General features: G+C 37.7%; 1 protein-coding gene and 1 pseudogene across 1 annotated transcript in view; both read left to right on the forward strand.

Moving 5' to 3' along the window:
- ATF6 (activating transcription factor 6) overlaps window positions 1-24,661 on the forward strand; it is a 219,850-nt gene that overhangs the window by 49,099 nt on the left and 146,090 nt on the right. Inside the window, exon 10 of the mRNA XM_067728453.1 lies at window positions 19,685-19,816. Within this exon, the coding sequence (XP_067584554.1) occupies window positions 19,685-19,816 (132 nt within the window). The remainder of the gene's footprint in view (window positions 1-19,684; window positions 19,817-24,661) is intronic.
- Window positions 15,038-16,041, forward strand: LOC137216626 (glycine cleavage system H protein, mitochondrial-like; annotated as a pseudogene).

The raw sequence follows: 24,661 nt of genomic DNA on the forward strand, positions 1-24,661 counted from the left end.
TATAAAGCAAGCATTATGTTTTCATTGGTGCAGAAACCGCATAGGCTTCTAAATAATAGATTGTGAGTTCTAACTCAGCTCTTCTCAGGTACTACAAAACTAAGTCTGGCCAGACAAATAGACATTTTAATCAGAGATTTTGAAAGCATTTTAAATTTAGGAGCCTAAAGTCTTTCAGAAGAGATCACATTACCGTAGTAGTGTTGTTAATGTTGTTTCAGATGTTCAATGTAGAATTGAACTTTTGTGCCTTACTGGTATGGCTCCAAGTGAGAAAACATATAACACACATTTGCCAAATATAGGTATGCCTTAAGAAACATTTCCTGAAGGCACTTGGTGATGAAATGTAAATACATCTTACATCTAACGTAAGAGAGTTTTGTCAAAGTAATGTGTAGCAAAACTGACTAGTTTGGAGAGTTTGGGGTTACTGAATAGTCATCACACAGAAAAAGAAAATAAACTAAGTAGACTTAAAAGGGTTAATTTTTCTGACCTTACTGATATTGTGTGGATGGTAAAGAAGGCATCTAGCTATTTTTGGCACAGGATTCAAAGAACTGGCCTACTCTGGGTGGTCTATAAAAATAGTAACTCTAGGCAGCAGGGAATGGCTAAACAGGACAAATGTGAATTGGTAGGAAACCCTCTTCTTACTTACTACTCATTGGGATTGAGTCTATGATTATTAGTCATATTTTATAGTTGTAGAACCTGAAATTTAACCCAGATCTCTTTTTAAGAAATGACCATTGAAAACTCTGCCTTTTATAAAGAATTTTTTTTTTCCTACCATTCTTCAAGAAACCTTAAGGACTTCTGCTTTTGGCAGTATGGTGGGCTAGAGGTACAGAGAAACTTCGCATTTTAGTACACCGGAAAATGCTGGATTAAAAAACAAATCAAAACTTTTTGATTTCATGGCTGAACTGAGGAAAAGGAAGCACTTCTCAGAGGCCAGAATATTAAGGTAACATAAATCCATAATGGTAAGCTAACATTGGAAGTGGTGCTTGTCCTAGAGTTATTTCCTCATCCTTTTGTCCTAGCATCTGGGAAGAGGAAAGAAAGCTCTGGATCCAAACAAGGTGAGAAGTCACAACTGAAGCCCTCCTACCCCCACCCAAGTAAAGCTGGAACTTCCAAAGAATGACATTCTTGGTTGCTAAAAGAGAAAAAAGTAGATTGCCATACCACATAGGGAGAGTGTTGGTAAGTACCTATCTTGGTATTGGCTTTGAGTAGAGTAGAAATAAAGAAAGAATTTTCTCTTTACCACAAGCCCTAACTCATGCAGTTTGAGCCTGAATTTACACTACTTGTGTGGCCCCAAAAAAAACCAACACAAAAATTTAGTTTAAGCGGTCCTGTGTTGGTGGTACTGCTAGTCTCCTGGCAGAATCAAATGTAAATCCTTCTCAGAGAAAGGCACTTTAAACAGACATCTAAAAAATTGCCAAAGGTAGGGTTCCAACTGAACATGAATCCACATCCTCTCACCTCCCCCCAATTATTAAACACACCAAGAAACAGGCCACCATGAATAAGAGTTAGAGGAAATAAACTACAGAATAAAACTCTGAAAGACTACAGATAATTGAATTAACAGATACTAGAGGTAAAATAAATATGTTAAATAAAAGAGGGAATTGAAGTATGATGAAAGAACAAAAGACTATAAGGATTAATCAGGACATTTTGAAAAAGAACCTGGAAATGTGATAATTAAAAAGTTGACATTAGAAAAACAATGCACAGGTTAAAACAAAAAATTAGGCACATTTGAAGAAAGAAATAGTAAATGGGAAGACGGATCTGAAGAAATTATACAGAATGTAACACAGAGAGACATAGAGATGGAAAACTTGAGAGATATTAAGAGACACTACCATAACTATGGGGTTACACTACAGTAACTTAGTAATCAAAGTAACATCATGAGACATACTGACATCTTGTACCTCCTGATGTGATGCACTGAAAAGGGCACAACATCACTTCTGTGACATTCTTGCCAAAATGGCATAACCTGGGTTTTACCATGAAGAAACATCAGATAAAGCCAGATTGAGTGGGACATTAAAATATTTTTGTAATCTTCAAAAGTGTCAAGGTATTAAGGAAGAAGGAAAATAACCTCAAAGAAGATTTGAGATAACAGAAATGAAGAGCCAACAACAACAAAAATAATAAATGTGAATGAAACTTTTAAAAAAGTTGATGGTATAAAACATTAACAATGTCTAGTTTGTAACGTTAAAACAAATCAAGATGGAAGTATAGTATTCCCCCCTTACCCTTGGGGGATATATTCCAAGACCGCATGGATGGTATCAAACCGTATATATACTATGTTTTTTCTATACGTACATACCCATGATAAAGTTTAATTTATAGATTAGTCACAGTAAGAGGTTAACAACAGTAACTAGTAATAAAAAAACAATTATAACAATATACTGTAATAAAAGTTATGTGAATGTGACCTCTTTCTCTCTCAAAATAGCTTATGGTACAAATTTAATGTCTTTTCCGTCTTAACTAAGCACTTATACACTGTGGCCATAACTTCTGCAGCTTGAGATGTGATGACAAAACTAGTACGAATTTCTTTTTCCTTCTTCACAATTTCATGGATAGAAGATTTGTTCTTACCGTAGATCTTAGCAACCTCAGCATATGATTTTTTTCCTTTCCATATTAAGTAGAGAACTTTACCTTTTCACTTAAAGGAAGAACTTTACGGCTTCTCTTTGGCATATACAGATTGCCAGCATCTCTACTCTTGAACTTTGGGGCCATTATTAAGTAAAATAAGGGTTACTTGAACACAAACACTGCAATACTGATACTGCGACAGTCAACCTAGTAACTGAGATGGCTGCTAAGTGACTAAACCAGTGGGATACACTAAACAAAGGGATGATTGACGTCTTGAAAGGGTGGGACTGAGCAGGACAGTGCGAGACTTCATCATGCTACTCAGAATAGTGCACAATTTAAAATTTAAGAATTGTTTATTTCTGGAATTTTTCATTTAATATTTTTAGTATGTGGTTGATCACAGGTAAATGAAACCGTGGAAAGTGATACCATAGGTAAAGGGGGACTACTATAACTTCTGGACAATAACATCGGATAAATTGTGAGGAGTGTGACTGAGCTTAAAGCACTCAAAGTTTCTATTGTTTGGGAAGTAAGTAAAGATAATGACTATGTTTAGACTTGTTAAATTAATTGGCATTTTAAAGTTTTGAGGGATAACATCTAACAAAATATAATTAGAATATATCATTTCAAAACCTATTAGAAGTAGTATTGTGGAATGAGGTGGACGGATTCAGTCAAAAAGATGGCATGAAGAGAGAAAGAAACAGCCAGATTATGAAAGCACAGAATATTGTAGTAGAAATGAATCTAGAATATTATCTGTAATCACAATAAATGGAAATGTACTGACCTGTGCATTTAGAAGGCAAAGATTGTCAGACTGGATGCGGGAGAAAAGCAAAATTCAACTTCATGCTGTTCATAAGAGAAACACCTAAAAGCATAAAGCTACAGAAAAGTAGATCAAAGGATGGAGAAGCAAACAGTAGCTAAAAGAATGCTGGAGTTACTCTATTAATATCAGATACATATACTTTAAGGAGAAAAGTATTATTAGACCTAGTCACTACATGCTGATTTAAAAGTATAGTTTATCAGGAAGGTATAATAATTCTAAATTAGTATGCTCCTAATAATATAGCTTGGAAACGATAACTGATGGACCTACAGGTGAAAATTGACATTCTGCTGCCATAATGGGAAATTTTAGCATACCTCTCTCAGTAATTGATAGACCACATAGACAAGAAAATCTGCAAGGATACAGAAGATTTGATTATTGTCATTATTAAATTTGATCTAGTGGCTATATGTATATATAGGGCATCTATCAACACATAGTTTTCCAACCATATATGAAAGTGTTAAAAATTACTCTGTACTAGGTCATAAAGGAAATATCAGCAAGTTTCAAAAACTACATATGGACTACATTCACTGTTAGTGCAATTAAGCTAGAAATCAATAACAAAAAGATGAAACTAAGAACTCCTATACTACTAAAAATTAAAAGGCACAGTTCTAAATAACCTATAGATCAAAGAAGTCATAATGAAATTTGGTTTTAAATTATGGTATTAAAATGCTATTTATCAGACCTTGTAGAAAGTACCATACTGTGTGGGAAAAGCAAATTGCAGAAAAATATGTACAGTATGATTACATTTATAGAAAGTTCAAATCAGGAAAACTGTACATTATGAATGCATGTGCATAAATGGTATAGCTATAAAGGAAAGCAGGGGAATTGTTATTACAGATTTCAAAGGTGGCGTTGAGCAAGTTCAGCTCACCCCTAGGCTGGGCTAAGTATTTCGTGGTGTTCCCAAATTATCCTGTATACATATAATAGAATGTATCATATTTTACTAATTATTTGTTGGTGTATCTGTCTTCATCACTATAGGCTCCTTTTTCCTTTTTTTTTTTTAATTCTTAGTAGTGCTTACTTTATTGAGATTCCACAGTTTCCCATGGACCATTCTTTTTTTTTTTTGGCCTCACTGAGCAGCTTGTGGGATCTTAGTTCCCCAACGAAGGATCGAACCTGGGCCCTGGCAGTGAAAGTGCTGAGTCCTAACCACTGGACCGCCACGGAATTCCCTCCTTTTTTTTTTTTTTTTTGAGAATAGAAGTTCTGCCTTATTCTTTTTTTTATATATTCTCAGCAACTAGCATAGTGTATGTAGTACATGGTAGACACATGTTGCACTGAATTGCAAAGAAGGTTTTTATCATGGTGACAGAGAGGGAAGGGCATTCCAGGCAGAGGCAATATTCTGAACAAATGCTTAGAGAGGTGAAAGAAGATAGCTTTTACCCACAGTAAGAAGCAGTCACAGATGGCTAGAGCTTACCTTGCTTTTAGATTGAGCTTGACGTGTTGTAGCTACTTGATAAATATTTGTTGGATGATGGTTGAGTGACTAAATGAATGAATGATTGAATGTTAGTGAGCATAGAATGTATGGTGGGAAATGGTAAACAATTGGGCTGAAAGGGTAGGCTGTGTTCAGGTCACATAGGCCATCATGTTCACTCTAAAGGAGAACAGCATGAAACAGTGACTAGTGCAAGGAAATGTCATAGTGAGCACCAAGTAATGTGGTGTATGTTGTGAGTGTTGTACTGAGAAGAGGGAGATAAATGGAGAGAGTTATTATAAGGAAAGACTTCACAGAGGAGAGTAGAATTAAAGATTTATAAGGAGAGAAGGAGAGAAGGACATTCCAAGGGAAGTTTATAACACATGACAGTAACCAAGGTATAATACAGAAATGGGAAAAAAGTTGTCCCCCCTCTTAAAAGAATAAAAATGGCAAAAAAAATTTTTTTTCGAGGCCTGGGTCTCTTATGACTGGTTCCATTTTCTTTGTTTTTCTGATTGTACATTTTCTAAGATACCTTAATTTTCATAGCTGTTCTCTTTATCTCGTTACTACTACTTTCTGCACTATAAATGTAGTTTCTTCTAGTCATTTTTCAGACACTAAACCTTCTAACAGACGTTGAAATTGGATAGGGTACAGTATAAATGGTTATTACATTTAAATTTTATGAGGTTGAGAAAGATATTTTCTTTGTTAGGGAGAGGACTTAATCTTTAGAATTTCCTCCTCTTGGGTTCATACTTAACTCAGTGGTCAAAGTTCATACCTGATGTTCATACCAAAGGCATGGTTTTTCATTACTTCTCTATGCTGTGCTTCTGTTTGATTTTTAAGTTTTGTTGTTGTTTTAAGTTTGCACTTCATCACTGTTTTGACATTAGGTAAGTTTAACTTGCTCCCAGGCCCCAAGGATTGATGTAAATCTCAGACTTGTACAGATATCAAGGAAATACAGTGAGGTAGGGGAAATGAGCAGTGTTCATTTTAGACACTGGTAAAAATATTTCTTCGTGGAGGGAAGCTGAATTTATTTAAGAAATGAGGGGGAAATAAGGGAAGAAAAAGGGAAAATAGATTAATTTCGATAGAAATAAAAGAATTTCTGAAAGATTCTGTTACGAACATAAAGTTTAACCAGCAACAAACTGTGTTAAAAATAATTCCTTCTTTATAAAACAGGGTGATTAAGAGCTAGTTGGGAAAACATCAGTCTAAATGCTACTTGCAATTTGTTGTTTATTATCAGCTTTGTTATGTTCTGAGTTTTGTTGACTGTTGAGTATAGTAGGGCTACAGTTTTTATCATAGAAGTTTGTCTGATGTTTTGCTAATTTTCCTTTTCTCCTTAACAGTTTGGATGACTTTTTGGTAAATTCTCTCATAGTGGTTTTCAACCTTTCCTGTACATAATCACTACGAAATCTTAAAAAGAGAGCTAACTGAGCCCTACCCCAAACCTATGGAATCTAGTGAGATGGGTCTAAATCATTTATTTTTATTTTTAAAATTTATTTATTCATTTTATTTTTGGCTGCACTGGGTCTTTGTTGCTGTGCGTGGGCTTTCTCTAATTGCGGCGAGTGGGGGCTACTCTTCATTGTGGTGTGCGGGCTTCTCGTTGCGGTGGCTTTTCTTGTTGTGGAGCATGGGCTCTAGGTGCACGGGCTTCAGTAGTTGTGGCACGTGGGCTTAGTAGTTGCAGCACACGGGATCAGTAGTTGCGGCACACGGGCTTAGTAGCTGCAGCGCATGGGCTTAGTTGCTCCATGGCATGTGGGATCTTCCTGGACCAGGGATCGAACCCATGTCCCCTGCATTGGCAGGCAGATTCTTAACCACTGTGCCACCAGAAAAGTCCTTAAATCATTTATTTTTAAACAAAGTATTTTTCTTTAGGTGATCCTGAGGTATGTCCAGGGTTGAAAACTACTGTGTATAGTTTTATATTTCTTTCTATACATTGACCCCTATGGTAATTGTAAGAGCACTTATCCATTAAATTAGAAGATAATATATATAAGAGAAATTTTATTAAATCTCTAGACAGACGCTTGTATAGTCATAGGTTTGTATTATATAATTGAGGAAATTTATGGACCTGAGTTTTGGACAGAACAGGAATCATAACAGAACCCTGTGAGAGGAACTTCTTCCTAACACATAGGACTTCAGTATATAGGTTCCTTTGTTACATTTTTCCCTTTCTACTATTTAAAAAGTCACTATAACCATTCTCCTTTCCTGCAAATAATAAGGCAACATCCAGAGGTGGTTTTAAATATATTAGGTGTTAAAAAAAATTAACAAGTGTTTGAAATTGATAATACTTTTCCCTTGTTTGTTCTGGTTGGGTGCTGTCCCCTCACAAGAACCAGAATCTTTACAGTTTGAGACATCAGACTTGGATGAGGAAGGGCAAATTGTACTACTTAAGGACCAGCTACTCTGTGGTTTTCTTATGAGACTATGTTATAGGGGAAAGGTAACCACAGAGAATATGGTTTTGAATTTGAGTGGCCTGGAACTGGTTAGAAATAAAATGTCTCTAATTCCAATATTCTCCAAGTTTGTCAGCTTTTCATTATTTTTATGGGAAGAATTCTAGCTTTTTATCCTGAGATGAGCCTGTCCCCAAATCTGGCTTCAATTTTTTTTCCTTATTCAATTGCTGAGCACACTTTGTTGTATGATATCACTATTGGCTGTAAGTTAAAAGTTACTGTATAACTTAAATGTCAGACTTCAAACCACCAAGTATACATGGTTTTGTTCAGCCAGGTTTTTAAATGAAATCTAATTCAAGTTTTTGGCTAAAAGTGCTTTCCACAGTTATCAAAGTGACACATAAACTGAAGAAATACCTCTAAATACCAGGTGTTATTCAATCTGGGATTGCAGAGAGGTAGCAGAGCTAAGGGCAGTTCTTTTCCCAAATAGTCTAATTTACTCACGTTCTTCAAAAAAGTATCTGTGCAAAGTAATTGGTTCTCTTTTCTTCTATCGCCTGTGGATTTCATCCTTTAAAAAAATGGCTTAGAGTCTATCAGTAGTGAAGAGCTGAGTTTTGAGGGCATGGAAAATTCTGTTGATGATTTTCTTTAGTTTTGGCTTTCCTGAGTTATGTATAGGGAGGCTTATGAGGAGTATCACAGTGGCTTTATCATGTATCACTTGGCTACTTCCCCCTCAGACTTGATTTGTTACAGTGAAGGGAAAAGCAGTTGAAATCAGAAACGTACATCCTTTGTTAACTTCCTTCTTTACCTTGAATAAGTCACTATGTCACTTTCAAAGATAAAAGGAGATAATGTGGTAACTTCTGCTTCTGTCTTGTGAGAGGACATCAGTGAGAGACTAGGGCAGATGAGAAAACTGTCAGTTTAAGTTGGTTACTTTGATATTTTCTTTAGACTACAGATCTTTAACGTAAAACAAGGACTAGTGGATGGTTTGTCTGAAATAGCTTTCTCAAACACTATTTTCAGTACTGAGCTGTGCAAAACATAAATAATAGAGGAATACACAGCTTTACTTTTGTAATAAGTGAAGGTCTAGCCTAATATTAAGGTAGTATAATAACTTTGAAACTTTTGATTTTTCAAAATATATATGTAATTATTTATTGCTTCTAGGCGGTTTGCCTTTAATGTCTTATTTTCTCCAGATTTGACCTGTTCTGTCATTTCAGTAAGCATTTGAAACATATTTTAAGGGTTATTCTACAGATTTTTTTTTTTTTCTTTTTTTTTTTTTTTGCGGTATGCGGGCCTCTCACTGTTGTGGCCTCTCCCGTTGCGGAGCACAGGCTCCTGACGCGCAGGCTCAGCGGCCATGGCTCACGCACGGGCCCAGCCGCTCCGCGGCATGTGGGATCCTCCCGGACCGGGGCACGAACCCGTGTCCGCTGCATCGGCAGGCGGACTCTCAACCACTGCACCACCAGGGAAGCCCTACAGATTGTTTTTAACAGAGTTATGGCTAGTATAGCATGAACTGTGTGTGCTGTGCATCTAGACTTCATGGTGTCTGTGTTGTGAACATAAGCGAGCATTGATGTCTTATGTTCCCAGGCAGTTTGTCACAATACATGAGCTCTGAGGAGCTAATATTGGGGAATCACAGATACTCTGTATGCCTTATATGGCTTTCTGTCTCAACTGTTTTACTGGAATTCTCAATAAAACCGCATTACTTGCTTTCATTTTTCCTTCTCCCCCTTTTTTTTTGTGTGATGTGAATTTGAAAATGAGAGATAAATGGAAATAAGACCGTTGGAAAAAAGAAGATGAATAAAAAAGTGAAGACAGTTTCAAAATAATCTGAGTTTGGCTGTATGTTGATACCACCTGTGCTTGGTTGGTAAAGGTAGCAGTTTTTGTGTGTTTTGTTGTGTTAAGCTTTTATTTATCAAACATTTGCTCTGCACCAAGTACTAGTCTAAGCACTTTATATAAATTAATTCCTCCTGGAACTCTAAGGTAAGTGGTATTATCTCCATTACAGATGAGGAAACTGAAGTCACATCTAACATTTGGCAGAGCTAGGGTTCACAGTCTGCCTTTGGAGCCCTTGTGTTAATCATTAATAGAACAACAGCAATCCATGTAGAGAAAAAGTTGGTATTTACAGATAGAGGAGTTAGGACTCTATCCAATAACTTTACCCATTTTCCTAAAGCTTAAGATTGGATGTGAAAGGAGAAAATATATATTTTATGGGTTGATGGGATTGGTGGGAATATAACAGAAGAGATTGCACTCAAATTTACAGGCATCTTTTTGACATTGAGAATGAGTAGAGTGTGCCTTTCTCAAGTGAGAGGATACCAAAGAGTTGTTTGCACACAAACTTTTTGTATTAAACATTGACTCATTGACTTCAGCAATTTAATAACTATAGTGTATTGGTTATTTACTGCTGTGTAGCAAACCATCCCAAAACTTAAAGGCTTAAAACAATAACAGTCAGTTACTTTGCTGAAACATCTGCAGTTTGGGAAATTCAGCGTCTCAGTAGAAACAGTGCTGCTTTGCTCCATGGAGTGTCAACGGGGTTGGCTCAGGGTGGTGGACCTACTTTCGAGCTGGCTCACTCATCAGGCCAGCAGGTTGGTGCTGGCCTGAGCTGGGACCTGAGCCAGGGCCATTGGCTAGAGGGTCTCGGTTTTTTTTCATTTGGGCCTCTCCACAAGTTGCTTGGCCTTCCTCAGAGTATAGTGGCTGGGTTCCAAGACTGATCATCGCCTGTTAGAAGAGTGCTTGCTTTATAATTTTTCACTGAATGGATGAAAGAATCTCAGGTTGTTTTCTTGCTCTTGTTGGCTCACTTGGCAAACTGCCACTGTAAAAAGTACGTGTTTCTTCTCAGGGTCTGGTAATCCCTGGTTCTGAGAACTGCTATTTAGAGGATTAAAAAAAAAAAAAAAAATTTCAACTATTGATCTATTTCTTCCTTCAGTCAAATTTCTGTTTCTAGTAAATTATGCCGATTTACTACAAAGTCTGCAAAAATCATCTGTGAACCATTCAATAAACAGAGAAAAATAGCTTTTTTAAGATTTGGAGAACTCCCTTGGGAACTCCCTGTCTTTAGCCTCAGTTGCAATGAAAATTAACATAATTTCCTGTTCCTGGATCTGGTATAATAATGAGTTTACCACCTGCTGTTCTTGAGTTGTGGGTTAGTTTCCCTAAAATAAAGATCTGGATTTTTTCTCCTGGCATGAGGCAAAATGTTAAATAAAATTCATTTATTTGTTATTTAAAAAAAAAAAGAATGCCTTCTATGGGTTAAGCATTGTCCTCGAACAAAACAGGTCTCTGTACCTACAGGGACATACAGACAATAAACATAATAAGTGAAATAATAGAACAAAGGGATAAAATATAGTAGAGTAAATGGTTTTACAAGCGTGAGAGTGGTTGTTGGAATTGTAGTTTTAAATAGTGATCACTATAAAGTAGACATTTGAACCAAGGTTTAAAGGTGATAAATAGCCATATGGATATACGGAGGAAGAGCATTCCAGACAGAGGGAACAACCAGTACAAAGGCGCGAGGGTGGAAGTGTGCTTTGCATGTTCAAGGAAAAGCAAGTGGGTCAGTGTGGTTGGACTAAAGTGAGCAAGGGGGAGAGTAGTAGGAGATGATGCCAGAGAGATACGGTGGAGGGGTTAAATTTAGTGAGGCCTTGGTCATTGTAAGGATTTGGGCTTTTACCATGATAGAAATGAAGAGCCATCTGAAGGTTTTGAGCAGAGGAGTGACATAGTAATCTGACCTAGATGTTAAAGCAATCCTTCCAGTTGCTATGTTGAGAATAGCCTGAACCTGGCAGGCAGGAAGACAAGCTGTGCCACTAACTGCTGTGTCATCTGTGGGACACATAGCACTTTCCGATTTATAAAGCATGTTCACATCCATCGTTTCATTTGAATCTTTGAAAAACCCTGTGAAATATTTATTTTTCCTATTTTACATGTGAGGAATTAGAGGTTCAGTGAAGTTAACCGACCTTCCCAGAGCGACTCAATTGGAGAGTCTCATAGCCACACGTTGAATCCATATCTCTTGACTCCAAATTTTGTGTTCTTTCCTGTATTCCACCTTAAAACCTGAGGATTTTCATGCTCTTTCCAGCTTAAAGTGATTTCACTTTTTCATGTGCAGTTCTCAGGAAGAGGAATAGCAGCATATGGTTATCTTTTGGGGATGGGAACCAGTAAGATTCTTAACTGCTGAGATGGCTTGAACTTAAAATTGACCAACTTGTACCATAAGGAAACAGGTTTGCAAAGGGAAGAATAGATTTGGAGATTTGCCATTTTTTGTTCAGCTACTTGGTATGAAAATTGGGTATCTGAAATCATATCTTAAGGATTAAGTTGGCTTCATAAATAATCTAAAACAGTTGTTGGCTTTTAGAATTTCATAAATGAAAAAGTAAAGTAACAATTCTTATAATACTTTTTCCAGACTTTTGGGGAAATTGAAATTACCTGTGTTTTATTAATCTGCGCTTTTCAGGCCCATTGACCCACAGCATGAGCAAGGTTTATTGGTGTAATGATTATTCGAAGGCTTAAAACTGTTGTGATTCTTGCAGGGTAGCATGTTTCTGGTCATAGAGACTTCTATTTTAAAAAATATTTATTAGTTTATTTAAAAATACTGAATAGAATCTGATTTAAGCTAATTATGAAAAGTGATTAGATTGCCATATTAATATGATCTATAAACAGTTAATCATTATACTAATTCTTATTGTGACTCTGAGTCGTCTCCTTGTGTTCTTGGAAATTTATTTTTCCCAAAATTAACAAAAAGGGACATTGAATGATATAAAACACTCATGCCAAGAATCTAAAAGTTCATATCAACAGTAATTTTCTCATACTCTTTTGTACATTTGGCCATTCTAAGGACTGTCAAATTCCTTTCTTAATATTTGTGTTGTCCAAATTGTACTAAGACACTCTTGAATTCTGGCAGTAAAATAAAACTCCTTTATGTCTTTCAGATATTAATAAAAACAAGGGAAATGTAAATTTGCAGTTATTTAGATGGTTAAAATTAGTTTCTATAGGTCATTTCATAGGTTCAAGCATATATAGTTGTTTTGAGCTGAATTGGACAGTCAGCTTCTCTGTAATTTAGCTTGAGAAATTTCATTACACTTTAATTTATTTTTTTAGAAATTTCATTTTAAGCCTTTAAAAAAAATTTGCAAGGAATTGGCACCAAATGGCAACAACAACTAAAAACAAAAAAGTGAAAAACTTTAAAAGATTCTTTCAAATTAATATATTGCCTTTTCAAAATACTTCCTGGCCCAATGGGTAGATAATAAAATTGAGAATTATAGACTGTTTGGATCCTTATTTTTGCCTCTTCTCTGACCCACTTCCTTGTTTAAAATGCTTTGTTGACTCTGTATAATAAAAGTGTTGTGAAGATCCTTTTTGTGGAGTCCATTGAATGAGATCTGAGTGAGCCCTCAGGCTAAAACAAGGTAAAAGTTACTAACGTAGCGGTAAACATATATTGTCATTACACTGTAATAATCATTACTCACGTGGGCAGTGGGAAAAAATAGCGATCACTTATGAGCCAAACCAATCAACATTAAAACTGATTCCTAGGAAGTGTAGCTACTAAGTGATTATAGCACAGTCCAGTTACAGATGGAATAACCTAAACTGATAGTTAAACTCAAGGCATTTGCTTGCAACAGTCACAAATTGTGAATCAAAATGCCAGTTTTCACAGTGCTAATAAAATCATGAAAAGAACAATGATTAGTAGAAGAGCTCTTTGAAAGCTTCCAAGTACTAATGATTGTGAACTCTTGTAATTTACTCCATAAATCATCCATAAACCACATAAATCATTTTTTTTTAAATATTTATTTATTTATTTTTGGCTGAGTTGGGTTTTTGTTGCTGCGCGTGGGCTTTCTCTAGTTGGGGTGAGCAGGGACTGCTCTTCGTTGCGGTGCGCGGGCTTCTCACTGCAGTGGCTTCTCTTGTTGCGGACCACGGGCTCTAGGCGCGCGGGCTTCAGTAGTTGAGGTGCGTGGGCTTCAGTAGTTGTGGCTCGCGGGCTCTAGAGCACAGGCACAGTAGCTGTGGCGCACGGGCTTAGTTGCTTCGCGGCATGTGGGATCTTCTCAGACCAGGGATCAAACCCGTGTCCTCTGCATTAATAGGCAGATTCTTAACCACTGCGCCACCAGGGAAGCCCACATAAATCATTTTTGATTGTGTCCTTCCACATGCCTCTCGTCTGACTTCCCCATCCTTTTCCCTAAACTGTCCACTTCTGTTGGATTTATTGTGAACAACGTGTAACTTTTAGGGAATTGAGGTAGGAAAGATGTTATGAGAAACAAGATTAGTTTAAAACAGTGGCTCTCAAACATTGGCGTATATCAGATTGTTAGGCACCGCTCCCAGAGTTCTTGGGTGAGTAGGTTGGAATGGGGCCGGAGAGTTTGCATTTCTAACCAGTTATCAGGTGATGCTAATGCTGCTGGTCCAGGTCCCACGCTCCGAGAATCACTGTGCTGGGGAAGGTGCCTTCTGATCCAGAGGAACTAACAAAGTGTGTTAGTTGCTAGTTGACAGTAGGATTCAAGAAAGGAAAAGGATAGAAACTACTCCTAGAAGCCACAGCAGCCACTTTGACTTGGCAGGTAACTATGAGAGCCTTGCAAACAGCTTTAAGATCCCTAGCCAGGAAGTAGGAAAGCAGAGGAACCGTTCTAGTAATCTGCTGTTTTGCTGGCAGTGGTAACCATCAAGTAGTCTAGATGAATAGGAGACAAATGTAATACCAGTTTTTAAAAGAAAGAAGGTAGATTTTCCCCATTAGACCAGGGAATTTAATATTGTTCATAGGGAAGATTTTGATATAGAAAGGGGTATGTTAACTGGGAGCCACAATTAAAACAAGAACAGAACATAACAGTTTTGTTTATTTTATTGAATAAATTGCTAGACTTAATGATAATGTGGCAGACAGGGCCATCCGTAAATAATCTAGCCTTGCATTATGGTTAGTCTCCTTTCTTTTCCTTCTCTCTCTGAGATGATCCCTTTCTCACTGTGCTTGCACATGCACATGTCCACTTACATACCCTCTCCTGCTTTACTTGCAATTCCCCAAGCAAAACATACTCTCTTATGACTGTGTCCTTTTTCATATACTAGTCTATCTACATGAAATGCCTTCTCACTCACATCCTCCTTTCCACCTGTTTATTTACTGCTTGTATTTTAAGATAAATTCATGATCCTCTTTGTAAAGATCAAATGCCCTAGCTATATGCTTTTGTAACATTTGGCATTAACCGCTGTTATGCTGCTAATCCCTCTATTATCTTTTGTCTGTATCACTCTCCCCCCCCCCGCCATACACACACACACACACACACACACACACACACACACACACACAGTATTTGATTTTTATCTTTGAGTCTTTAGCATCAAATATGATTCCAACATAAGAGGTATCTAGTACATGTTGAATAAATGAGTGAATCAGTCATTCTGGCTGCGAACGTGGCGCTGCGAGTGGCGTGGAGCGTGCGGGCTGCGCGGTCGGCAGCCTGCGCGCCATCTCTGCGCCCAACGCGCCCTGCTCGCCGCGACCGTGGGGACTGCGGGCGGTCGCCGGCCCCGTTCTGCTGTCGGGTCGTAAATTCACAGACAAACATGAATGGGTAACAACAGAAAACGGTGTTGGAACAGTGGGAATCAGCAATTTTGCACAGGAAGCTTTGGGAGATGTTGTTTACTGTAGTCTGCCTGAAGTTGGGACAAAATTGAACAAACGAGGAATTTGGTGCTTTGGACAGTGTGAAAGCTGCTAGTGAACTCTGTTCTCCTCTATCAGGAGAAGTAACTGAAATTAATGAAGCTCTAGCAGAAAATCCAGGACTTGTCAACAGATCTTGTTATGAAGATGGTTGGCTGATCAAGATGACACTCAGTAACCCTTCAGAACTAGATGAACTAATGAGTGAAGAAGCCTATGAGAAATACATAAAATCTATTGAGGAATGAAAATGGAACCACTAAATAAACTAGTTTGAAACAACTTAAAAAAAAATCAGTCATTCTGGGAAATGTCAACATAATGCAGTGATGATGTTCTAATCCTGGACCCAAATCCTGGCTTTGTTAATTACTCAGAGCACTTATATTTCTTATACCAATTCCAATGTATGTTTTTCCACACCACCAAACAGTTCTCCCTAAGTGTTCTGATCACCCAGTTCCAGTGTGTGGGGAGGTTTTTCCCATACCACCAAGCAATTCTCAGACACTAGCTGGGTGTCCTACAATTAAACTTAATTCTGACACAGACAGTGTGGAGATAGTGTCAAATCCCACAGGTTAAGTGCTCAGTCCTACAAGAGTTACCCTACACCCCCTTCAGGCATCAATCGCTAATCCAAGTTGTCACCTGTGCTTCTGGCTAATGGGCTATAGATCAGAGGTTCCCATGACCTCAGGTTCAATTAATTTGCTATAGTGGCTCACAGAAGTCAGAGAAACACTTTACTTACTAGAGTACCTGTTTATTATAAAGAGATATAAGTCAGGAACAGCCAAATGGAAAAGCTGCATAGGGCAAGGTATGGGGGAATGGACAGGGAACTTCCATGCCCTCTTCAAGCTGACCACTGTCCCTGAATCTTCACCAACCCAGATGCTCCCTGAATCCCTTCCTTTTGGGTTTTAATGGAAGCTTCATGACAGAGACAGGTTGATTAAGTCGTTGGCCATTGGTGATTGAGCTCAATCTCTAGCTCCTTTCCCCTCCCTGGAGTTGGGGGGTGGTGGGTGGGACTGAAAGTTCCAACTCTCTATTCTTATGGTTCTCTCTATCCTTAGGTAACCTAGGGCCTTCCAGCTCACCTCATTGACATAGCAAAAGGCACCTTTATGGGTCTTATCACTTGGGAAATTCCAAGGGTTTAAGGAGCTTTGTGCCAGGAAAATGTTGTGACCAAATATATATTTCTTTTTATAAATCACCATATCACAGCATGACTTGGGCAAACTGTTTAAACTCTTTGAGCCTCAACTTTCTTTGAGTTTTCATTCCTTAGTACATAGTAGGTGCTCAAAAAATGGTTGCTGCTGTCATACTGTATTTGCATCTTAGAAGGATGTTTAACAGTCTTGTAATATCTCTGTGGTCAAGACAGGGAATTTTGGTCTAGGATATATTACAATTAATTCACAAGTGGTTTAACTTATGTTTTTACAAACTTGGAAGGCGCTCCCTAGGAGCGTGCTGCAGGGCTCAATTTCTTGGCTCTGTTCTTTTCGATATCTTAATGACAACTCAGTTGAGGATGTTGCTGGTATGTTGTTCCTTGCTTAGAAGGAGAATTTCTTTTGCTAATTAGGATTCTAAAAGTTCTTGAATGATATTTTAAGAGGAATTTGATGTAAATTATTCAGCTGGATCAAAAAGCTCAATTATATAACTTCAGAATTGGAAGTGAGAGAGGAGAGGAAAGGAAGGGAAGGTAATAGTCCAAAATCAGTTTGTGAGAACAGTTGGAGTTTTAATTATACCAGCCTCAATGTAGAGTATGATGTAACTGCCAAAAAAGCCTACCTGGTATTAGGTATATTGGTGGAAGAATAATATTTAGAACATGGGAAGGAATTACCCCGTTCCATCCTATAATGGTCATACTACCTCAGAAGTGTTGTGGCCAGTTCTGGACCCATCTCTGAGAAACATATTGAGAGGGGAGTGACCAAATATGCTGAAGGGACCTAAGACTGTACTATAAAGAGGAACATATGGAAGAAACTAAAGGCTTGAAAAAGAAAGCCTGGAGTGAGGGGCGGGGGATGTTAGGTGTCTTTGGACATTGGAAGAAGGCTTGCTTAGACTTGTCTGAATAGCCACAGAGTCCAGAACTAGTACCAAGACTGGTGGTACTAGTTAAAGCATTTCTAGTTATAAAAAAAAAAAAAAAAAGAGGACCCTATTGAAGTGAATCCCAGGGAGGGACAACCCAGAATTTGCTCCCCTCCCAAACACCGTTCCTTCCCAGGAGCTTTAGCTCAACACTGTCCAATGGAAATAAAATGTGGGTGGGCCACATACGCAATTCTTAAACAGTTAGGGTGATAGAGCTTCTTCTAGGGATTGGCGGGGTTGAGGGAGTACTTCACCAAACAGGAATGTTACTATGTGGATATTTCACTAATGCAATGGAGGGGTGGGCCAGTAGGGGGTGAATTAATTGAGATGCTGTAAACTGGCGGGAAAGTTCTTAACTTTGATTTTGTTTACTGAATACTTTCCTAAGTAAAATTTTTAGCATTACACTTGAAAGGATTAAAAAGTAAACACTTTTCAAAAACATAAATTTCAAAAAGAAAAAATATATTCTGCAGTTATCACCACATTCTTCATTTGGCTTCCCGACAAAATTGTTTTGTTCACTGCTTATCTCATGTTTTTTAAAATACTCACCAAACTAAGTTCTCCTGAGTTTACTTGGACATTCCATTAGGCCTTTTACCTCGTTTGCAGAAGGGTTTATACTGTTTGTGACCACTCAGGTAAACACTCTGTCTGAAAAATACAATTGTAACAAAATGTAGCCTCAGTTGTAGCAAAATTAAATTTTATACAATGATCATAATTTGGTGGTACACTTTTGAAGAGTTTGTAGTATGCCAGAGTGCCACAGCATACCTGTGAGAACCACTGGAAGGCAGTGATTCTGGAGGTAAAGAATTGAGGAGAATAGGGAACATAAGATATCAGAAAAAGAGTCTAGAGAGGTGTACCTGCTTTTTGCTTCCACCTAACATCCCTTTCCCCAAATTTGGAGGCAAATTACTAAACCCCAAAGAAATCCTTTTCTCTTAGAATCACAGGACCCTTAACTGTGACGTTCTCGTCAGCCTTATTTTCCTCCTCTACTTCATCCCTCTAAATAGAATCTGGTATCCCTTCTTTTGTGCTTTTCTAGGGAAATTCCCTTTGTGTTGAATTTCAAGAAGATTATGACTAGTGTAAGTTATATGTGTGGCATTGTAAAATTAAACACACACACAAGATATCTTATTGATGAGCCAAATTTCTAAGCCCTTGATTAATGAGCTAAAAGTGTTGGGACTTCCCTGCTGGCACAGTGGTTAGGAGTCCGCCTGCCAATGCAAGGGACTCGGGTTTGAGCCCTGGTCCAGGAAGATTCCCACATGCCGCGGAGCAACTAAGCCCGTGCGCCACAACTACTGAGCCTGTGCTCTAGAGCCCGCAAGCCGCAACTAGTGAGCCCACGTGCCATAACTATTGAAGCCTGCGCGCCTAGAGCCTGTGTTCCGCAGCAAGAGAAGCCACGACAATGAGAAGCCTGCGCACCTTAACGAAGAGTAGCCCCCGCTCACCGCAACTAGAGAAAGCCCACGCACAGCAGCAAAGACCCAACACAGTCATAAATAAATGAATGAATGAATGAATAAAAGTGTTAAATAACTATTGCAGTATTTGATTGATATTGATATACATATGTTTGCCCCAAATACGTGAAGAAGGAATTAGGGAGAGTGGGGAGAAAGAAGTAAGTAGGAAACTTTCATAGGCATTTAAAAAAATTTCTGTTAGCTTTATTTGATAGCCTGCCTTCTGGGATTGTGAAAATCTAAAGAATTTGGCTGTTGATAGAAAAATTCCCATTTCATTCGAAGTATTTCCTCATTGAAAATAATCAGTTTGCAGCATCTAAGACTTCTTATTCCAGTTATTATCTGAGTTTAGAATTCGTTTATATGTACCTATTTCTACTTTATATGTACGTGTTTCTACTTTATATATATATATATATATATATATACACACACACATAATTATAGTTTTTAAAGCATATAGAATACTGACTTTGTCTAAACAGGTTATAAATAAGGTACTTCTATACTTATAAAAATTATTTTCAAAATTATTTTTCATATATGTACAGGATGCCAAGCTAGGGATTTGACCATATCAGTAAGCTGTTTTGACTTGCTTCTATGCCTAGTATTCTTGCTGTGTGTATAGAGCTACAAAAGAACTTTGATTTGCTTCAGAGCTACACGTAGGATGCATATGTATGACATTTTTATTTCAATTATTTCTTAACATTTTAAAATTTTCAGTATGTTGGAACGAGATTCCAGGAGGATGAATCCTGGTGTGAACCCTACAAATCAAAGGAGGCATCTTCTAGGATTTTCTGCTAAAGAGGAGCAAGACACATCAGATGGTATCATCCAGAAAAACAGCTACAGGTTAGATTTACATCTAAATTGTTTATACACAATTTTAACTAGTAGAACAAACGAGTTACAAGGACATTCATTAAATTTACTCTTAAGATCAGTTCTAAGAATAAATATACTTTTTAAAAGCTGTCCCAGTTTCAGAATTCTTATAGAGATGTGACCTTAAAAATCTCAGTTTGTGTGCACTAATATACAAATTGAAACACATATAATATATACATATTATATTGTATATAATGTCTTTAATATAGTTATTTTATTGTCTGTCATATGTTTATACATATAATGTATTTAATATTTGTTACTATATCATCTGTGATAGATATGATTTGGTGGAATGATATGGTTGAATCTGTTTGTAGTCATTAGGTAAAATCATTTATACTTGTTTATTGTGATTTTTGTTGAATCTCCTTCCCTTGTTATAATTTAATTCTGTCTTGGTAAATTTCCATATAGCTTCTCAATAGTAAAAGACTTAACTCTATGAAAATACAATTTCTATGTTATGTCAACTAGAAGAAGGTTATAGTGGACCTTTTCAGACCTGTATACTTCTTGATAAACATTTCCCTGTGTTATTTGTAATTGTTATTACAGCCAAATGGAGCTAGGTCCTTGACTAACAAGGCAAAGGGAGGTCATAGTGTGGCAACTGTGGCACAGAATAATGCTTGAAAATCATTAAAGATTTGTTTACTCTTAACTAAGGTTTTACAGGCCAAAGGCCATAGGGGAATCATTCTCCTGATTTTTACTTTGTTACACCCATACCATTTAATGAGATTATTACCATAGTCCTTCAGGCTTGTCTTCATTTAGTCTTCCTGGAAAAAATGCTAGTATTCATTTTTTTTTTTAGGAAGCTGCAGTGTGCAAAGTACTATGCTAAATGTGGCAGAGGATCCAAAGAATTATATGGTAGTGACTGTAATGCAACATAGAATGTGATAGATGCCATGATGTTGGAAAACCTAACATTTCCTGCCTTTTTTTTTTTTACATGCCCAAATTAGCCATGCTTCTGAAATACTGATCTTAGTGATCATATAAGTGTGTCCCTGAATATTGCTAGAGTTTAATAGAATTTTTAATTTACTAAATAATTTTTCCAAGTTTGCCCTACATGTCCTGTAATTTTGAGTTCTGTTGTTGTTTACGTGAGATCCAGCAAAGGTTACATTTTTAATAGCTAGTCTTTGGATGTGTGAGAGTTGAGACTGTGCCACTTAGGTTGTATAGCTTGTTGCTAAAAATGGAATGAGATTAGACACCAGAAATTACGGTTCAGGTAAGCTTGACAAGAATATTACTTATTTTGCACTAACTACAATAAATAGAAGCCTTCACTTATTATATGTCCATGTTAGAGTAAGGTAATATGGTGGTTCCCAGAAAGCACAGTACACTGATTGTACTAGTTCAAACTAGAGGTCTGGATGGCTTTTAGGCTGTAATTTATCAGCTTCCAAAGTAGTGCATGAAATGCAAACCATCGCTCTGTCCCTGACCCCAGAGTCACCACTGCCTGTGCATAATCTGGGTTACTGGTCTTAGTAAAAAATGGATGTGATTATCGATTCTTGTAAAGGTTACGTGTAAGTCTCTTGAAATATCTGAGGTTATTATTGAGGCACTTGGGAGATTTAGGTGTCGGTCCATTATTTGATGTTTTCTTTTATTATTATAAATACTGAATAACAGATACGAAAAACATGTTTGTGAAACATTTGAAAGCACCGAGTATGAATTTGTTTTAAACTGAATTTTAGGTAGTTTATTTACACTCAGCCATGACATTTGTATTTATTTTTTTAATGCAGCTTATTTTATGTTATGTTTCATTTTTTAGGAGAGTTACGAGAACTGGTTCAAATAAAAAAGTAGATTCTTTTTATTTATATATATATATTTTGCGGTACGCGGGCCTCTCACTGTTGTGGCCTCTACCTTTGTGGAGCACAGGCTCGGGATGCGCAGGCTCTGCGGCCATGGCTCGTGGGCCCAGCCGCTTTGCGGCATGTGCGATCTTCCCGTACCGGGGCACGAACCCGTGTCCCCTGCATCGGCAGGTGGACTCTCAACCACTGCGCCACCAGGGAAGCCCAGGAGTAGATTCTTAATGTTGTAATTTATAATATTGCATTTGCCTTTTATTTAATAATTAACTGCATATATTTTTTCAGTCTTAGAAATGTGTGGTATATAAGTAATATGACCATATAGTTTGTCAACCAAACTGAGGCACTTATAAGAATGAAAGGTGGTGCTAGTAATATTTATGTCAGGACGTCAGGCATAAATCAGGACTGTTTTAGATAAAGGGAAAAGGATGGTCACGCTACACATAAGGCATCAGCCAGAACCTGTAGTCCAGGAATTCTCAGTAACTCTAGCTCCTTAATACTGTCCTTCACTTTAGTGATTTATTCGTTGAAATTTTTTCTATTGGTATGGAATGGTTTGCAGGCAGCCTAGAACCCTGACCATCTCAGGACTAGTGTGGATCTATTTGCCTCCAGATTGCATGTTGGCTTAGGTTCTCCCTTTTCTTTCCCCTTCAACTCTACCTAGTCCCTTTCCTGGTATTTTTCCTATCAGATTTTTTTTTCTTTTCCAAAGAATATTTTTGGCTGATAGAACAAAGCCAGTCAGCACAGATGTGCGGAAATCATTACTAGAGTTTATCACATGGAAATAAAATTATAAATCAGAATTATATTTTCAATAGTAGTTTTAGACTTTGCTGATGGACTTAAGCATTTGTATTTTAGGCCTGATTTTTTTTTTTTTTTTTTTTTTGCGGTACGCGGGCCTCTCACTGCTGTGGCCTCTCCCTGCTGTGGCCTCTCCCGTTGCGGAGCACAGGCTCTGGACGTGCAGGCTCAGCGGCCATGGCTCATGGGCCCAGTCGCTCCACGGCATGTGGGATCTTCCCGGACCGGGGCACGAACCCGTGTTCCCTGCATCGGCATGTGGACTCTCAACCACTGCGCCACCAGGGAAGCCCAGGCCTGATTTTTAAAATAACAAATATGTGACAGATCTTTGTTCTTGACAGTTTTTTTTTTTTTTTTTTAGTGTGGCAAACAGCCTTTTCTTATAAGCATTCAGAATTTACCAAGTGCAAGGCAGAGGTTTTTTTTCTTCTCCCTCAGCAGCTAGTTTAGGCTGATTTCCTTTTGTGTGTGCAGTCATTACTTATGTACCACCATCTCTGTTTTATTTCAAATAACCCTAACAGGCAGAAGAAAGGACATCAAGAATGTTTCTGGTGCAACCTGTAGGGAAGAATCATCTATATACCCTCAGCTGTTGCTTTTTTCCCCTTGTATGTGGCATACATAGAAGTCTCTGACTTTTATCTTGAAGTTAGTTTTCCACTCTGCCAAAATTATTTTTGTCAAGGGGGCCAGTGAATTCAGCACTGTCAAATTCAGTGAAAACTTGTTTTCATCTCACTCGACCTTTCCTCAGCACTTGGCTGTGTAGATCACTCCTCCTTGAAGCATTCTCCTTTTGTATTGCTACATTTTTAGTTTCCTCTTTTTTCATCGGCTCTGTTTCATCTTTGTAGGCTCCTCCGCTATCCAGATCTTAAGGCTTGGAACTGTGAACTTTTTTGTCTTCTTTCTGCCATAATTTAGCACACAATCCATTTCTATATATCCTGATGACTCTTGAATTTATGTTTCCCGTCCAGACTTTTGAGTCTCCAGAGTCGTATATCCAGTAGTTTCCTTGAATTCTCTTTTAACATTTCAAACTTAACACCTGCACAGTGAAACTCGAGGTCCTTCTCCATATTCTGTTTCCACCCACTTGTCTACAATAGGCTTTTTTTTTTCTGTTTTTTTAACATCTTTATTGGAGTACAATTGCTTTACAATGGTGTGTTAGTTTCTGCTTTATAGCAAAGTGAATCAGCTATACATATATCCCCATATCTCTTCCCTCTTGCGTCTTCCTCCCTCCCACCCTCCCTATCCCACCCCTCTAGGTGGTCACAGAACACCAAGCTGATCTCCCTGTGCTATGTGTCTGCTTCCCTCTAGCTATTTGTTTTACACTTGGTAGTGTACATATGTCCATGCCACTCTCACTTCATCCCAGCTTACCCTTCCCCCTCCCCGTGTCCTCAACTCGTTCTCTACATCTGCGTCTCTATTCCTGTCCGGCCCCTAGGTTCTTCATGACCATTTAAAATTTTTTTTTTTGATTCCATATATATGTGTTAGCATACAGTATTTATTTTTCTCTTTCTGACTTACTTCACTCTGTATGACAGTCTCTAGGTCTATCCACCTCACTACAAATAACTCAATTTCATTTCTTTTTATGGCTGAGTGATATTCCACTGGATATATATGCCACATCTTCTTTACCCATTCATCTGTCAGTGGACACTTAGGTTGCTTCCATGTCCTGGATTTTGTAAATAGAGCTGCAGTGAACATTGTGGTGCATGACTCTTTTTGAATTATGGTTTTCTCAGGGTATATGCCCATTAGTGGGATTGCTGGGTCGTCTGGTAGTTCTATTTAAAATTTTTTAAGGAACCTCCATACTATTCTCCATAGTGGCTGTATCAATTTACATTCCCACCAACAGTGCAAGAGTGTTCCCTTTTTTCCACACCCTTTCCAGCATTTCTTGTTTGTAGATTTTTTGATGATGGCCATTCTGACTGGTGTGAGGTGATACCTCATTGTAGTTTTGATTTGCATTTCTCTAATGATTAATGATGTTGAGCATCCTTTCATGTGTTTGTTGGCAATCTGTATATCTTCCTTGGAGAAATGTCTATTTAGGTCTTCTGCCCATTTTTGGATTGGGTTGTTTGTTTTTTTC

This window comes from Pseudorca crassidens, chromosome 2 (assembly GCF_039906515.1).
Source record: "Pseudorca crassidens isolate mPseCra1 chromosome 2, mPseCra1.hap1, whole genome shotgun sequence".
Taxonomy (NCBI): Eukaryota; Metazoa; Chordata; class Mammalia; order Artiodactyla; family Delphinidae; genus Pseudorca; species Pseudorca crassidens.